The 14199-nt window shown below is 37.0% G+C and overlaps 1 protein-coding gene across 1 annotated transcript; it reads left to right on the plus strand.

The window, feature by feature from the left end:
- Positions 1–4: 4 nt before the first annotated feature.
- Positions 5–13381, plus strand: GPATCH1 (G-patch domain containing 1). Its single transcript, XM_004944230.5, has 20 exons — positions 5–108; positions 1458–1592; positions 1879–1964; positions 2391–2551; positions 2900–2997; positions 3162–3220; positions 3563–3808; positions 4642–4789; positions 5419–5498; positions 6487–6688; positions 7039–7326; positions 7724–7905; positions 8179–8306; positions 8577–8710; positions 9081–9250; positions 9946–10153; positions 10482–10592; positions 11029–11153; positions 11697–11842; positions 13063–13381. The coding sequence occupies exons 1-20, from the start codon at positions 33–35 to the stop codon at positions 13082–13084; spliced, it is 2805 nt and encodes a 934-aa protein (XP_004944287.2). The 5' UTR covers positions 5–32; the 3' UTR covers positions 13085–13381.
- The last annotated feature ends 818 nt before the right edge of the window (positions 13382–14199 follow it).

Below are 14199 nucleotides of genomic sequence, written 5' to 3' on the forward strand. Positions count from 1 at the left end.
CGTTGTCCCGCGCGAGCCGCCGTCGCGGCAAGATGGCGGCGGACTCGAGCGACGGAGAGGAGGAGGATCTGGTGAACTACGGGACGGCGCTGCAGCCCCTGCAGGAGGGTAAGGGAGCTTAGCGAGCCCGCCTGGCCTCCTCCGCCTTTCTGACCCGCGCTGTGATGACGGTGTCCGGGTGCCCCCGAGGAGCGGCCTTGCGAAGTAAAGCAGCCCGGCCCAGGGCTGGGAGCGGCGGGGCCTGTGCTCCCACAGCGTGCGTGTGGGCGCCGTGCTGCTCGCGCAGGGCCCGTCTCTCGGCCTGAGTCTGTCCGTGTCTTACTTAGGCTTTCATCATAACTTCTGAGGCGTGTGCAGTTCTGTGGGCGTGTCCACGCTTGTATTCACGGTACAGACTGACCAGACCCGAGCACCTGTGTACAGCTGTGGGCGCTGAGCCTCTGCCACTTACCTGGCGTTACTGCCGGGCGTGCTGCGTGTGTGGAAAACCCTCCGGCTGCGTTTTGGAGTTGCAGGAGTTCTGTGCCACCTGGAACGTTTTTTAAGCAAGCAGCCAGCCAGTGGTGTGTGGGAGCAGTCTGTCTGATGGTAAAGAGAGGTTTTGTTGCCTGTCAGGGCTGGAGAGCAGCAGGGTGCCGTGTGAAGAGGTCCTTCTTTAACCACACAGTGACAAACCGTGGTCTGGGAGTGACAGTGTCAGTGGACCAATCCTTAGAGAAACAGCAGTATTGCACATTATTTTTTGCCAAGGCAGGAACTCCTCAGTTCTCAGGAGATGGTGATGATGCTGTTATATGTCTGACTGAGATTATACAACAAGGGGATTGATTGGGCCTTGTGAGTAAGTTCATTAACAACATGTAGTAAAGTACAGTGGAATGCCTTGATCCTTCAGATGGTTCACTGTGGGCATCACTAGCTTCTCTTTAGGAATGGGATGTGTTTCAAGTATTATGTTTTGTCAATGGAATAACTGAATCTGTTGAAAATTTGTAGTAGCAGATTTTTTTACTCATATAAAAACTTCATATTAAAAAGTTGCATAGTTAACTTGTGAATCATTATGAAGGAGGATCTGGGTGGTATTTAAGGCTTTCTAGCGGTTCATGAATAGTTCTGAAGTGCCTGTGGCAAACAGTGGAAACGTTTACAGAGCAGAGGCGTTGTAAAGCAGAATGGTAATCTATTAGTCTGATTGTAGGAAAAGGAACATACTTAGAACTAGTAAGAATTTAGGATTTCCATTTGAACACTTGATGCTTTTTCTCTGTCAGCGTATGTCAACAGCATACACAAATATGTAGAGAGGAAGTAAGTGATATTGATGCTTTCTACTTCAGGGTAGGTACTATTCAGTCTTGTTCTTAATTGCAAGGGAAGAAATGGCTTCTGGACCAAGTAGATATTCTATTCTTTACGTAGTGTTATGACTTGCTTTCTGATTTATCTCATTGTAGGTGAACGAATTAAGAAGCCAGTTCCTCTTCAAGAACAGACTGTTAAAGATGCGAAGGGGCGATATCAGCGTTTTCATGGAGCATTTACTGGTGGCTTCTCTGCTGGTTACTTTAACACTGTTGGCACTAAGGAAGGTGAGATACTTCTCTGTCAGCTGGGAGGGGTTGCTTGATGACTGTAATGTCACATCAGTGAAAAAGAAATAAATGTCATTAGTCATTTTTTCCCCTGCTGTTTGTTATTATGTAAATAATTGGAAAGGAATTTTTGGAGTTACTTAAACTTTGTTTCTCAGACTGCAGCTCTATGAATGTTCTCCTGATGTATTCTCAGGGTGCAAGGTTCAAATGTTTGAATTGTTTTCAGATGCTGTGTTGTAGTTTGCAGTCCCTTACTTTTGATGGTTTGCCTCCTTTAAAGGATGGACACCCTCAGCTTTTATATCATCCCGGCAGAAGAGAGCAGACAGAACCGTTCTTGGACCAGAAGATTTCATGGATGAGGAGGTAAATTTAGAAAGAAATAGATCTCTTTTGGAAGTTGTTGCCAGGATTATATGTTTTTCAGGCCACGAAAAAAGAACTTAAATAGCAAAAATGAAGGTAACCTTAGAATTACTTCATGTATACCTTGTTGTACACCTAGGTTCTGTAGGATGTTTAATAGATTCACTTAGGAAGTTTGTGTAATCTCAATATTAAAAAACACCAGTACCTCAAACCTTTCATTTCCTCTTATCAGGAAATCCAAATACTTGCAAAGCTGTTTAAAATATGACCACTAAAGTTGCATAGAAATCAACTATATAAGTGTCTTGAAAAATGTTGCCAATATAAGGGTAGCTCCATGTTTTCTTTTCTTTACTGTTACAGTAAGTATTCCAGGAAAAAGGATTTCTAATGTAATTTTTCTGGTTTGCCTGTCTTTTCTAGGATCTTAGTGAATTTGGGATAGCCCCGAGAGATATTACAACCACAGATGATTTTGCATCCAAAGCTAAAGACAGAATAAAAGAGAAAGCTAGGCAGATTGCAGGAGTAGTTGCTGCCATTCCAGGAACAAGTGCGTTTGATGATTTAATAGGACCATCAAAGTAAGTAAATTTAAATAAAATTTAGCATAGCAATTCCTTTGGCATACGAGTGCACTGATAAGAGAAGCAGTGTTTGACTAGAGTAATTCATGAAAGAGGCTGCAAAATCTGCAGTGTTACCTTTTCAGAGAGGCCTCCTTGTGGATGTTTTTGTATGTGCAGACTTGTGCCAGGCACACGCTTACAAACTGATGCGGCATATGTGCAAATGTTGATGCATTCAGAATTTAATTGAAAGTAAGGTACAGAAGCATACTTTCAATTGGTTTAATTTTCTGTTAGATTTCAAGGAATGTTAGAATTGTGACTTGAGTTTTTTATTTTTGCTTTCTTTTGTTTTCTTCTTAGAATAACAATTGGGGTTGAACTGTTGCGAAAAATGGGCTGGAAAGAAGGACAAGGAATTGGACCACGAGTCAAGAGAAAGCCACGTAGGCAGAAACCTGGTAAGTTCACTGAGGTGCCTGAACTCCGTTGTAGAAAGCTGGCATTCACACACCCATTGAGAAGTTTGTTTTAATCTTTCCTTTTATTTAATCTGTTTATTTAATCTTAGAGAAATTTGCTAGTGAACTTTAATTTAATACTGATGCTGTTGCATCTGTTACAGACCCTGAAGTGAAAATATATGGTTGTGCATTACCACCCGGACTGTCAGAAGGTTCTGAGGTATTATACAGGCAGAAGTTATTTGTTATCTTATTTATACATAACTTACGTGTGTTAACACCCTTTATAAAAAAAAAAAACTTTTTGATGTTTTTAAGCAGTACTTTAACACACAGTTTAAAGTCTTGTTAAAGTGTTCATAAATATTTACTGTGTTTATTATGAAAAAGGTTGAATGTAAGTACATTTATTCTTTTGTTAGCTGAGCAGGTGTAGTTCATAAATATTTTAATATATAGTTACTGAAACTTGAACTTGCCTTGTCTCATGTTAACTAGATGTTGTAAAAGCCAAATATACAGAACTTTGTTGTTGTTCTTACATACTTCTATTTTGCACAAGGATGAAGAGGATGAATACCAGCCAGAAAATGTGACGTTTGCACCAAAAGATGTAATGCCTGTAGATTTGACTCCAAAAGAGAACGTCCATGGACTTGGCTATAAGGGTTTGGACCCCTCACAAGCTTTGTTTGGTGCGTCTGGAAGAGAACACCTTAATCTGTTTGCAGCTGATTCTGAAGACCCAAGTAGTTTAATTGGTGATGTGAGAAACAACAGACAAAGAAAATTAGGTATCACAGGCCAGGTAAGATATTGTTTCAGGTATTTTATTAGTAGCGTGTTAAAATCTAAAACTTATTTAGAATGGGAGGCACCTAATCATTGTAGACTTATTGTGAGAAACCGTAAGTGTGGTGTGAAAACAGGCTTAGGAGTCTACCTTTTTCCTGTTGTTTAACTTGTCCATATCTTAATATTAAACAAATCCTTATAGCTCTTAACTGCTTTCATTTGTCAGTGTTTTTAAAGAGAAGTGATAGGGTAAAAATAGCTGACTGAATGATTAAATGGAGAAAATTATTGTCTTTCTTTGATTAGGGAAAGTTGATATTGGATATGATTTTAGGTTGGTTTCTTTTCAATTCTACTGAGTTCTTTCAGTGATGTTGAATCTGTCAGAGGGATTTTACTTTTTTCTGTTGTATTTCTAGTTCTTATGTAGAAAAGCTCTGTCAATTCATATAATTTTGAGAATTACACTTCATTAATTTTCATGCCTTTTTTCCCCCTCAATAATTTTACCTGCACTTAATCAGACTCCAAGTCTGACCTCTAGAATTGGGCTGCTGTCCTTGCCCTGTACAGACCAAACTTACTGAACTTACTGTTACTCTCTGCAAAGGAATTGAAGCAAGTAGAATATGTTTGCTTGCTCCCCCATACTCCTCATCCCCCAGTTGGGACCACTTGTTTTTTTTTGTGTGAAGTAGTACATTTTTCCCAATATACATATGTACATTGGACATCTTACATACTGTAGATGGTAAAATACAGACGTAGATGTGTTCCAACAAGTGACTTGAAATGTAATTTTCACATTTTTGAGTTCCCATTACTTTTGTTTGAAATATATTGTAGGCTTTTGGTGTAGGAGCTTTAGAGGAGGAAGATGATGATATTTATGCAACTGAAGCATTGTCAAAATATGATACGGTTCTAAAAGATGAAGAACCTGGAGATGGCTTGTATGGCTGGACAGCACCTAAGGAGTATAGATCCAAAAAAAGTAAGAATTGTAGTTCTTTTGAAAGAGTTAGTGTGATTTGTATTTAAAACATATCTACCTTTTCAAATACTTCTAGTAGATTGGTATCTCCTAGCTGTGATATCTGTAGCTTCGTCCTAGACTTGGAATATTTGTGTGTTCCAATTCTGGAAATAATTATTTTAATCTTCCACTAATGCCAATGTGGATTAAGTGTGCAGATTACATTTTGAGAAAGGACTATATGTGCTGCTTCATGAAATACAGTATTCAATTGCACTGAAGAAAGAGATTATTATGAAGTATGGCTGCAAATATATGAAAAAATCTATTTACAAGTAGTGGGTCATAGATTTGCTTATTTTCAGACAACATTTGTGAATTTTATCTTGATAATGCTTTATTAGTAGTGCAGCTTTTAAGTGCATGGAATACTTCAGTGATTTCTAAAGTAACTTCTGATGTTTGCTGTGTGCAGTTAATGGCACTTACGGTGTTAGATGTGCATGTAATGGTACCGTTGTCTTGCTTGTAGCCACACTCAATTATGTTCCGTAAAATGTTCTTCAAAATGTAAAATATTCAAGAAAAAAGTGTTTTTACAAAACGTATGTTTTAAATATTGCCCAGCTCTGTGATTATTTTTGTAGGGTCTGAAACAGAAGTTAAATACATAGGCAAAATCTTGGATGGCTTTTCCTTGGCATCAAAGCCATCAGCTCCAAACAAGGTAAGCAGATAATGACGTTTTTGCAGTAAGAATAACATTCAAAGCAAAGTTGATGTGTGAAATGTATGGATTTTACTGTGGCGTAATACTTTTTTATGTTCTTCAAAATGAAAGTTCTAATAAGCATTAAAGATTGACTAAGCGAAAAAGTCAAACTACTGGATGAATTTAAACTGTGCCCATGTTCAGGCTTTGAACAAATACATTCACTGTTACTTTGCGTGAAGTTGGAAGAATAATTTGATTTAACTTCGCAATAAAAAATGCACATCTGCTTTTACATCTTTCAGATGTAACATCCAGTTTTCTGTAAAAATCGGGCCCCATGCTTTGTCTCCTTCACTGTTTTTGTGACAAGCTAGTTTGTCAGCCTGATTCTTTGCTTAGCATCTTCTATGCCATGAGTGTTTCCGTAAATTAGAGTGGTCATCAGAGCTGTGCGCCGTGGTCCTTCTGCTAATGCAGAAAGGAGAAACATTTGCATGATATATAAAACTGCGTTCTGTAAGAGGCAGTGGTGTAATCTTTGAATTTGTAGCTTGCATGAAGAACGGAGAAAAAGGGCTGATGAAAGACATGAAAATACATTAAGCAGAGAAGTACTCAACAGTTTAATTAATTGACTAAATCATACGTGACTTCTGTTTTAAAAAATGTAATCAGGAGCACGTATTCTCAAACAAAGCAATGCATTAGTAAGACTGCTTAACTTTTGCTCTGCCTGGTGTGTGTTTTCCTATTTTGCATAACTAATATGTACTGACAACAAAACAATTTGTTCCAAAAGTTTGTAAGAGGCACAAAACAGTGCCTCTTACTGATTCAGTCCAAAGAATGCGGTATCTCTTTCTACTGTTACTTGTAAATTGAGGCGTTTTTAGATTGAGGTTACATTTCTCTATCCCAGATCTAAAAGTTTAATACCAAGTTGTATCTTGCTCTTGTGGTTGTGTTGTTTAGTTTTGTTTTTTTCCACTTCTCTGTCAAGATTTATCTGCCACCTGATCTGCCACGAAATTACAGACCAGTCCATTACTTTCGGCCTGTAATAGCAGCTGGGAGTGAAAACTGCCATTTACAAAAGGTGTTAGAAGAATCAACTGGAAAACTGGGGAGTGACACTGCACAAGGCAGGCATGCACTGAACGCATCTCAGAGGAGGGAACAACTAGGAGAGACTGTTCTAAAAGGTATTGATAGATACCATGGTGCCTTTCCTTGTTCTTCAGGTCCACAATTTGTTTATATGGCAGTAAATATTTGGTCCAGACTTGAACGTTTTTAAAGTAACTTGTACATTTTACTTGTGTTTTTATATACAATAATAAAAATAATGAAGTAATATAAATATGTGCAAATAGCCTAAAAGATGCAGTAGTGACCAGTAGTTTCCACCTGCCATTTCTGCCATTGTATTGTGTGTTGTTGCGGAAGAACGTTTGTTCTGCATATACGTAGGTTTCTTACTTCACTGAAGTGTCAGAAATAGTTGAACTAATTTTTCATTTTCACTTAGCTCTCACTTCTACTTTGGTCATAGGTCCAGCTCCTTCTGTTTTAGAATACCTATCCGAGAAAGACAGAGAAAGACTCAAAGAAGTAAAGCAAGCAACTGAACAACAAATGAAAGCAAAAATGTTGCCTCAGCAGCCCCGGAATAGCAGATTCCAGCCAGCGTCCCCAAATGATGCTTCTCAAAAATGGCAAATGTTGCTGGGGGGACAGTTAGCAAATGCTGGTTCTAGTGACTTCAAACCATTTGCAAGAGATCCAGAAAAACAAAAAAGATACGAAAGTTTTGTGAAAAGCCTTAAACAAGGAGAAAAAGGTAAATAAAGAGAGAAATCCTGACATTTTTAGTTTTCTCTGAAGGAGTATTTTTTGTTTTTGTTTGCTCTATGTTTTAATTATTTGATGAAGCTTTGAATTTAAACACCTATTAAATAAATGAAGTATTAAAAAACAGCAAGTAAAGAGTCAGCATTACAAGTAAAATTGTTTAAAATATCTATCTTGCATTTGGCAAATGCTGTCATTCTTGCTGTTGTGAAAAACTGCCTCTACTTGTCAAGGAATAATACATTTGAGTTAGTGCTATCCTTAAAGTAAATATTCATGATATACTTGCAGGGTTGATTGCCCTTTTTTTTCTTTTTTTTTTTTCTTGAAAAGCATCAAACTTAGATAAGGTTTAATCTCTAAGTATTTATTTCCTTAACTTACAGTAGATACGTTGGAGCGTTACTTAGACCCAAGTATGACTGAATGGGAACGAGGAAGAGAGCAAGAGGAATTCTTCCGTGCAGCGATGTTCTACAAGTCCTCCAACTCAGTGCTGGCATCCAGGTTTACCCGGGCCAAATATGAAGATGATGTTGACAAAGTTGAAGTTCCTCGGGACCAGGAGGTATATATTGTCACAGTATTTTAGTACTTTGAGACTACATTTATTGCCTTAACACTGCTTGACAAAAGTATTTTTCTTTAAAACTCTTTTGTAGTTACATCAGTAATGCTTTGTTGCCTGTTAAGTAAACCTTTGAAAAGACTTAACGCATGTAAAGCAGTGATCTGTTAAACTACGCTGAAGTGTTTATCTGTCGTGTTGTTACTGTTGTCATACTAATAGTTAATTCACTAAGTTGTTAGTTGTATAGCAGACCATGTTTGACTTTTTCAGAATGATATTGATGATAAGGAATCTGCTGTGAAGATGAAGATGTTTGGCAAACTCACAAGAGACAAGTTTGAATGGCACCCTGAAAAGCTGTTGTGCAAAAGATTTAATGTTCCTGATCCATATCCCGAGTAAGATGATTAATTTAGAAGTTCTTAAATTATTGAACACTTCTTGGAAATTCTGAGTTTTCATATTCTTGTGGAAAAAATCTCGCTTGATGTTTTCTTTTTGTATTGTAATAGATGTATTATAGAATCTCCTAATGTTTTAGTTGGCCTCATAAAGCATAGTGAAATAACTTCTCACAAAATAATGTTCATTTTAAGTACTATTATGGTTTGTTGTAGCTAATTTGTGCGTAGAAGACAGTAATCAAAAACATCTTTATTTCCCTGCAGGTCTTCCATCGTTGGTTTACCAAAAGTGAAGAGAGACAAGTATTCTGTATTTAATTTCTTAACTCTGTCAGAGCCTACTACATCTGGAACACAAGAAACAAATGAAAGAAAACAAGAGGGTAACAGTGTGAGCAGTAAGTCAGGTGGTTTTTTAATCACGTAGCTATGAAGTAATGGTATATAGAAAATGGTTGTCTTTGTTATGGGGAATGAATCCATCACCAGCCATCCGGTGGTGTCTTTTTTTTCATGAAAGAAAAACAGGTATAAAAATTGAAAATAATGAATACATTCCATACATTCAATTCAGACATAAAAACTAAAGTCAGTGAGATGATGCTAATTTATTCTACCTGGGTAGACCTTTATAGGTCAGATATTCGTTAGAAAGTTAGAAAAGTTATCAAACCAGGGTGAAGAAGCAGACTAAATTAAAATCAAGTAGGTCATGAAATGCAGTAGAATTTGACATGAGAGAGATTTGAATGTTTGGAACTTTTTTAGAACCAAAGAAACCTTCAAGATGGGACATATCAGATAAAGAGAAGGAGAAAAAAGATTCTATCAGTGAATTCATTAGTCTTGCCAGATCAAAAGCTGATCTTCTGCAAAAGCCCCCTGTGCCAACAACAGAAGAAAGTGGAACAAAGGCAACTGAAACACTTCCCAGTGAGGTGGGTTCTTAGTGATGTTGGAATATAAAGGAGAATGACTGTAAACCTTGGAAATAATGTTGTGTACTGTATGAATTGGTTTAATAAAGATTAGTTTGCCAAAGGGCCAACTCGGGATAAGCAAAAAGAAAGTGAGATTGCTTTTGAAAGAATTTTGAGGTTATAACTCTGAGATGTAAAATTTTCGAACTTTCACAGTTCACAAGGGCAGTAAGTATGACTATACTTGAAGTAGCAGCTTAAGGACAGATAAAATGTCCCTCACAGTGTGGGAGTTAAGTTCAGTACCTTGCACCTACTTTGCTCACACGCACAGTATATATGTATCTTTTCTGCTTTGAGGAGGAGGATGCACACTTTGTAGGGATAGGTAATGTTTTCTTTTTGAATAAATTTACTCTGGTGTGTAAGTGGTATTTGAAGTAATGACTAAGAATTTGTAATAATTTGGGATCTGTTTTCAATTGTGCATGGAGCACAAATTTCAGTACTCTTCACAGGAAACTGAGCTTAGCAGAGCTCCAGTGGATTGAACTAAGAATTACTAAGATTGTAAACTTCTTGTGTGTTGTGATGTTTGATTGTTTAGTCAGTACGTCCCAGCATATTTGAAATTACTTTGTTGCTTAACTGATCAGAGAGCGATTCTTGGTTTCTTTAGGTGTTTAAATATGGTTTGTTACACTGCTCTGCAGGTAACTAGTGAGGATAAGGATCAGGAAGAGGAAGAAGAAAGCAGACCACCCATGGACTTATTTAAAGCCATCTTTGTGAGTTCCTCAGATGAAAAATCTTCTTCTGAGGAAGAGAGTGATGAAGAACAGCAACCGGCTACTTCAGTAGTAGATTCAGAAACCACCAAACAAGCTGGTCTACCTGATAGTTCTTCATCTAACATACAAGGTAGTTCTTAATGCATGCTTATTTTTATAAGCATCTTGTAAAAGTTTCCTTTATGAATCAAGTACTTCTGGGAGTGCTAGGACAGTGTTATACTCTGAGCTAATGTGTAATTGTATAATGAGTCTATTAAGCACCCAAAGAGCAAACAGACAAAAACAGGCAATATGTTGAAATCATTCAGGATGTCAGTTATGCAGTTGGCCCTGGCAGTCCACGGAGATAAAAGATATGCTGATCACTAACTTTCTCTGATAATTCTTGAAAAAAGTATTTTCTTTCAAATGAATGAGTTATTTGTTGTTGGTTTGTTTTTTTTTTTTTTTCATAGACAAGGTGGCTATTAAAGCTGAGCCTGGTGTTTCTTCATCAGCTACTTCAAAACAGGAACAGAATGATGCGGAGGAATTTGGACCAAAGTTGCCTCCATCTTTTTCTTCTGGTAGGTTCTGTAGACTTGTAGTGTATAAATTCTATGTGTTGAAGAAAAATACCATGCATACATCTCTAATAAATGTTTGTGAATCAGTACCTTACCCCTTAAGTGCTATGTCAAACGTGTCAACCACACTTTGTTACCACACTGTGAGGGACTAGCAGGAATCTTTTTGCCCATACTAGCTTTGTTGTAGTTCCACAGAGCCAGGATTAATGACGTGCAATGGAGATATAGTATGAGCATTGCAGTTTCCTTATTAACATATTAAAAAGGTGTTTAATTACAGTGGGAATATTGCAGTTAGAAGTTTATACATTTCACACCTGTTTGAAAGATTTTTTTTTAAACTAGCCTATTAAATTAATATAGAAGTTAAATATAAAAATTACCTTTTCGTTGTTGTTCGTACTTTTTGTTTCTCCATTGCTTTGCACTTTAGGCTCTACATGGCAACAAGAAACAGCAGTGCCAGCAAGTTCTCCAGGGCCTAGTAGGAAAGAAAAACATAAAAAGAACAGAGAGAAACACAGGACTAAGAGAGATCACAAGCATAAAAAGGAAAAGGTATTTAATTAAAATAATCAGTTTATTGGTTCTTTGATCTACCAATCAAATTTTGTTCTGATTTATGCTATGCTGTAGAAGATGAATCAAGTGTGTCTGAACTGGAATAACTGAGTTTCTCAGGTGATTTCAGACTGGAATTTGAGAACAGGAAATTATTTAGCTAGGCTGCTGCTTTTCCCATTTGTATAGTGTGAGTACAGATATAATATTCATGTTTAATGTTTTATGCTGAAGATGTCAGGCATATTCTGAGAGCTGTGTATAATTCACAACTTCCATATAAACTAATGATCAAATTTCTATTTTGGTGAGGTCTGAGTGTTGGAAAGAGATGGAGTAGTTTTGGCACTTACTTTAATTTTTAGCTCAGGCTAGATAGTGCCAAAAAAAAGTCATTGTTAAGTGTTTCAATTGAATGTAGAGTCTACAACAAAATTGACTTTTAGGGACGTTTGCGTTTTTGTTGGTATTGCCTTTCAGAAGAAACCAGCTCTTTCAAAATGAAAATTGAAGTATAATGAATTGTTTTTCTTTTTACAGAAAAAGAAACATAGGAAACACAAAACCAAAGGAAAACACAAAAATAAAAAATCAGAAAAAGACAGCAGCTCAGATACTACAGACAGCAGTGATAGCCTTAGTGATACAGATGCCACAAACCTGTCACCTAAAGAACTTCTAAGAAGGTAAATAGAAAGTTGACTGAAATACTTGCAAACTTTGCAGTGGATAACTGAAACCTCAACTTAGTTTGCAGTTCAGTAAACTTATTTGTAGCAAATATGGATCAGCAGGTCTCTCTATGTTTATAAAGCCTGCTAGTTTGTTTAATGAAGTGAGGAAATCTTGCAAGTATCTTAAGCTGTATGGTAATTAATTTTACAGTGGAAGTCTCTAGAGATAAAAGGCTCTAAACACAACGCTGTGGTAGTTAACAGGGTTTATAGTTACAGACTAATGATATTTTGAAGGAATTAAAAATTAAAGAAGTGCAGATGGTGAGTCATATTTCTATGACTTTGTCTACTGTCTTTACTTGGAAATGTGGGAAGCGATGTTGTCTGCTTCAGACAGAATGTTTTAAGTCAGCTTCATTTTGCTGATAATCACCAAGAGACCAGTTCAGACAGATTTACTGTATGGCTTTGATGCTTGGGATGATTCTGTGCTTCAGCAAGGAGCAGTGAAGAAAGCAGAATGATGCTTGCCACGTGTGTTTGTGGTAAATCTAAACTGTTGTTGTTTCTATAAATAGAGAATATGTAGAGAGAGACTTGAACATAGTGCTACCTGAGATGTGAAAAGTAAGAAAAGAACAATTCAAAAATTTTGTTCTGCTCCACACTTGAAATGCAATTAAAACTAACTGTGTCTGGTTCAGATCATAGTCATCTTAAGCCTCTGTCATTCCGTGTGGAACTGTCACTGCATTGGATTGTGCTGAGCCTCTCCTATTAGCAGGCAGAGAGGTCTCAGTGTGTTGGTTAAGATATTGCATCCAGCTTTCCTGGCACAATTACTGTGGTCTAGCTACTTTGTGGAGTGAGAATGTACCAACAGGAAAAGTTGGCATTCCAGAGGAGTCAGTATTCCTTTTTTTTTTTTTTTTTGAGCTGAGCTTCAGTTATGTATTTGTCTTTTTGTATTAAAAAACAAGGTGGTACTTTTGATTATGTAAATAGCCCAAATGTCTTTGCATGCATTTTACACAGAATAGCTTGACTTCATTGTACAAGTTGATAGTTTGGCAGTCTTTGTGTTTGCTGAGCACTGAGATCAAGTGCTTTTATCCAATGTCATTGATCTTTCTTAATTTAAGGTATAAGAAAGTGCTCAAGTAATTAAATATTCCTAATGATGTATGTGACTATTTAGAGTCTATCCTCTTTTTCTTTCTTCCTTTTAGATTGAAACAACTTCAGTATTGAAGAGGCATCTTTCTTCATTGCTGTTTGATCTTTAGACCTCAAATTTTTGATCTCCTCCATGATGGTAGATCAGTCATGTGTATATATACTTTCAAGCATTGTAAATAATGTATTCATATTGAATTTGTTTGAAAGTAAATGTTTATATGTTTATTTTGTGATGTTTCATAGGATTAAAATGTAATGATTATGGAATGTTGAAAAGACCTCTTCTGTGCAGCATAATGTGAAATACTTCAGGTTCTGTTTTAATTAACATGAAGCAAGATATTTTAATAAACCTAGTATTACAAATCATTTTTGTACAGTAAGTCATAACCTCAGACCTTTAAAACCTTAAATCTCTCAAGAAGCCTGGGAATGGCACAAAGCTGCTCTGGGGAGGTTTACACAAGGCATTAGGAAAAATTTATTTGCCACAAGGGTGGTCAAACACAGGCAGCACCTAATGAGGAAGCTGACTCCCAGTGTCTGCCAGTGTTCCAGAAACAGTGCCCTCAGTAGTGTGCCTTAAGTTTTGGTTAGCCCTGAAGAGGTCAGGTGGTTGGACTCGATCATCTTTGAAGGTCCTTTCCAACCATTCTCTCTTTCCTTCGCTCTGAAGGGCAAACGTTTGTCAGAGTTAAGTTAGGAACTTAAAAACTGAAGTAATGTAAAATATGTATTGGGTGTGTATTTTTTTTTTATTGCTTCTAACATTTCTAATGCAGGAATTCAGGTTGCATTCTCCCAACGTCTGGCTGTAACTGGAGTTGGAACATCTCCCAAGTGTGTATAGCATTTGTCATGTCATAGCAGGCCTAAACCAATAAGCTATGAGTTTTACAGAAATTAAGGCTGTATTAGCCTTAATACATTAGTACTATAATTATAATTGCATTATTCAACAATTACATGTATTTACAATGAAAACACTACTTCTATTTCATGCAGTATATTTAGAAAGTAATTGTCAGCTTGCAGTATTAATGAAACAGCAAGCTGTTAAGTAGGCCCACAGCCCCTCACTTTCCAGGTGCACAGGGACTCCAAAACAACCTTGTCTAAACTTATGAACGAAAACCTTAACTGAAATCCTCTATTGTAGATAGTAGTTCTTTCGTGTCTGACTCCAG

This window comes from Gallus gallus, chromosome 11, assembly GCF_016699485.2.
Source record: "Gallus gallus isolate bGalGal1 chromosome 11, bGalGal1.mat.broiler.GRCg7b, whole genome shotgun sequence".
NCBI classification, from domain to species: Eukaryota; Metazoa; Chordata; class Aves; order Galliformes; family Phasianidae; genus Gallus; species Gallus gallus.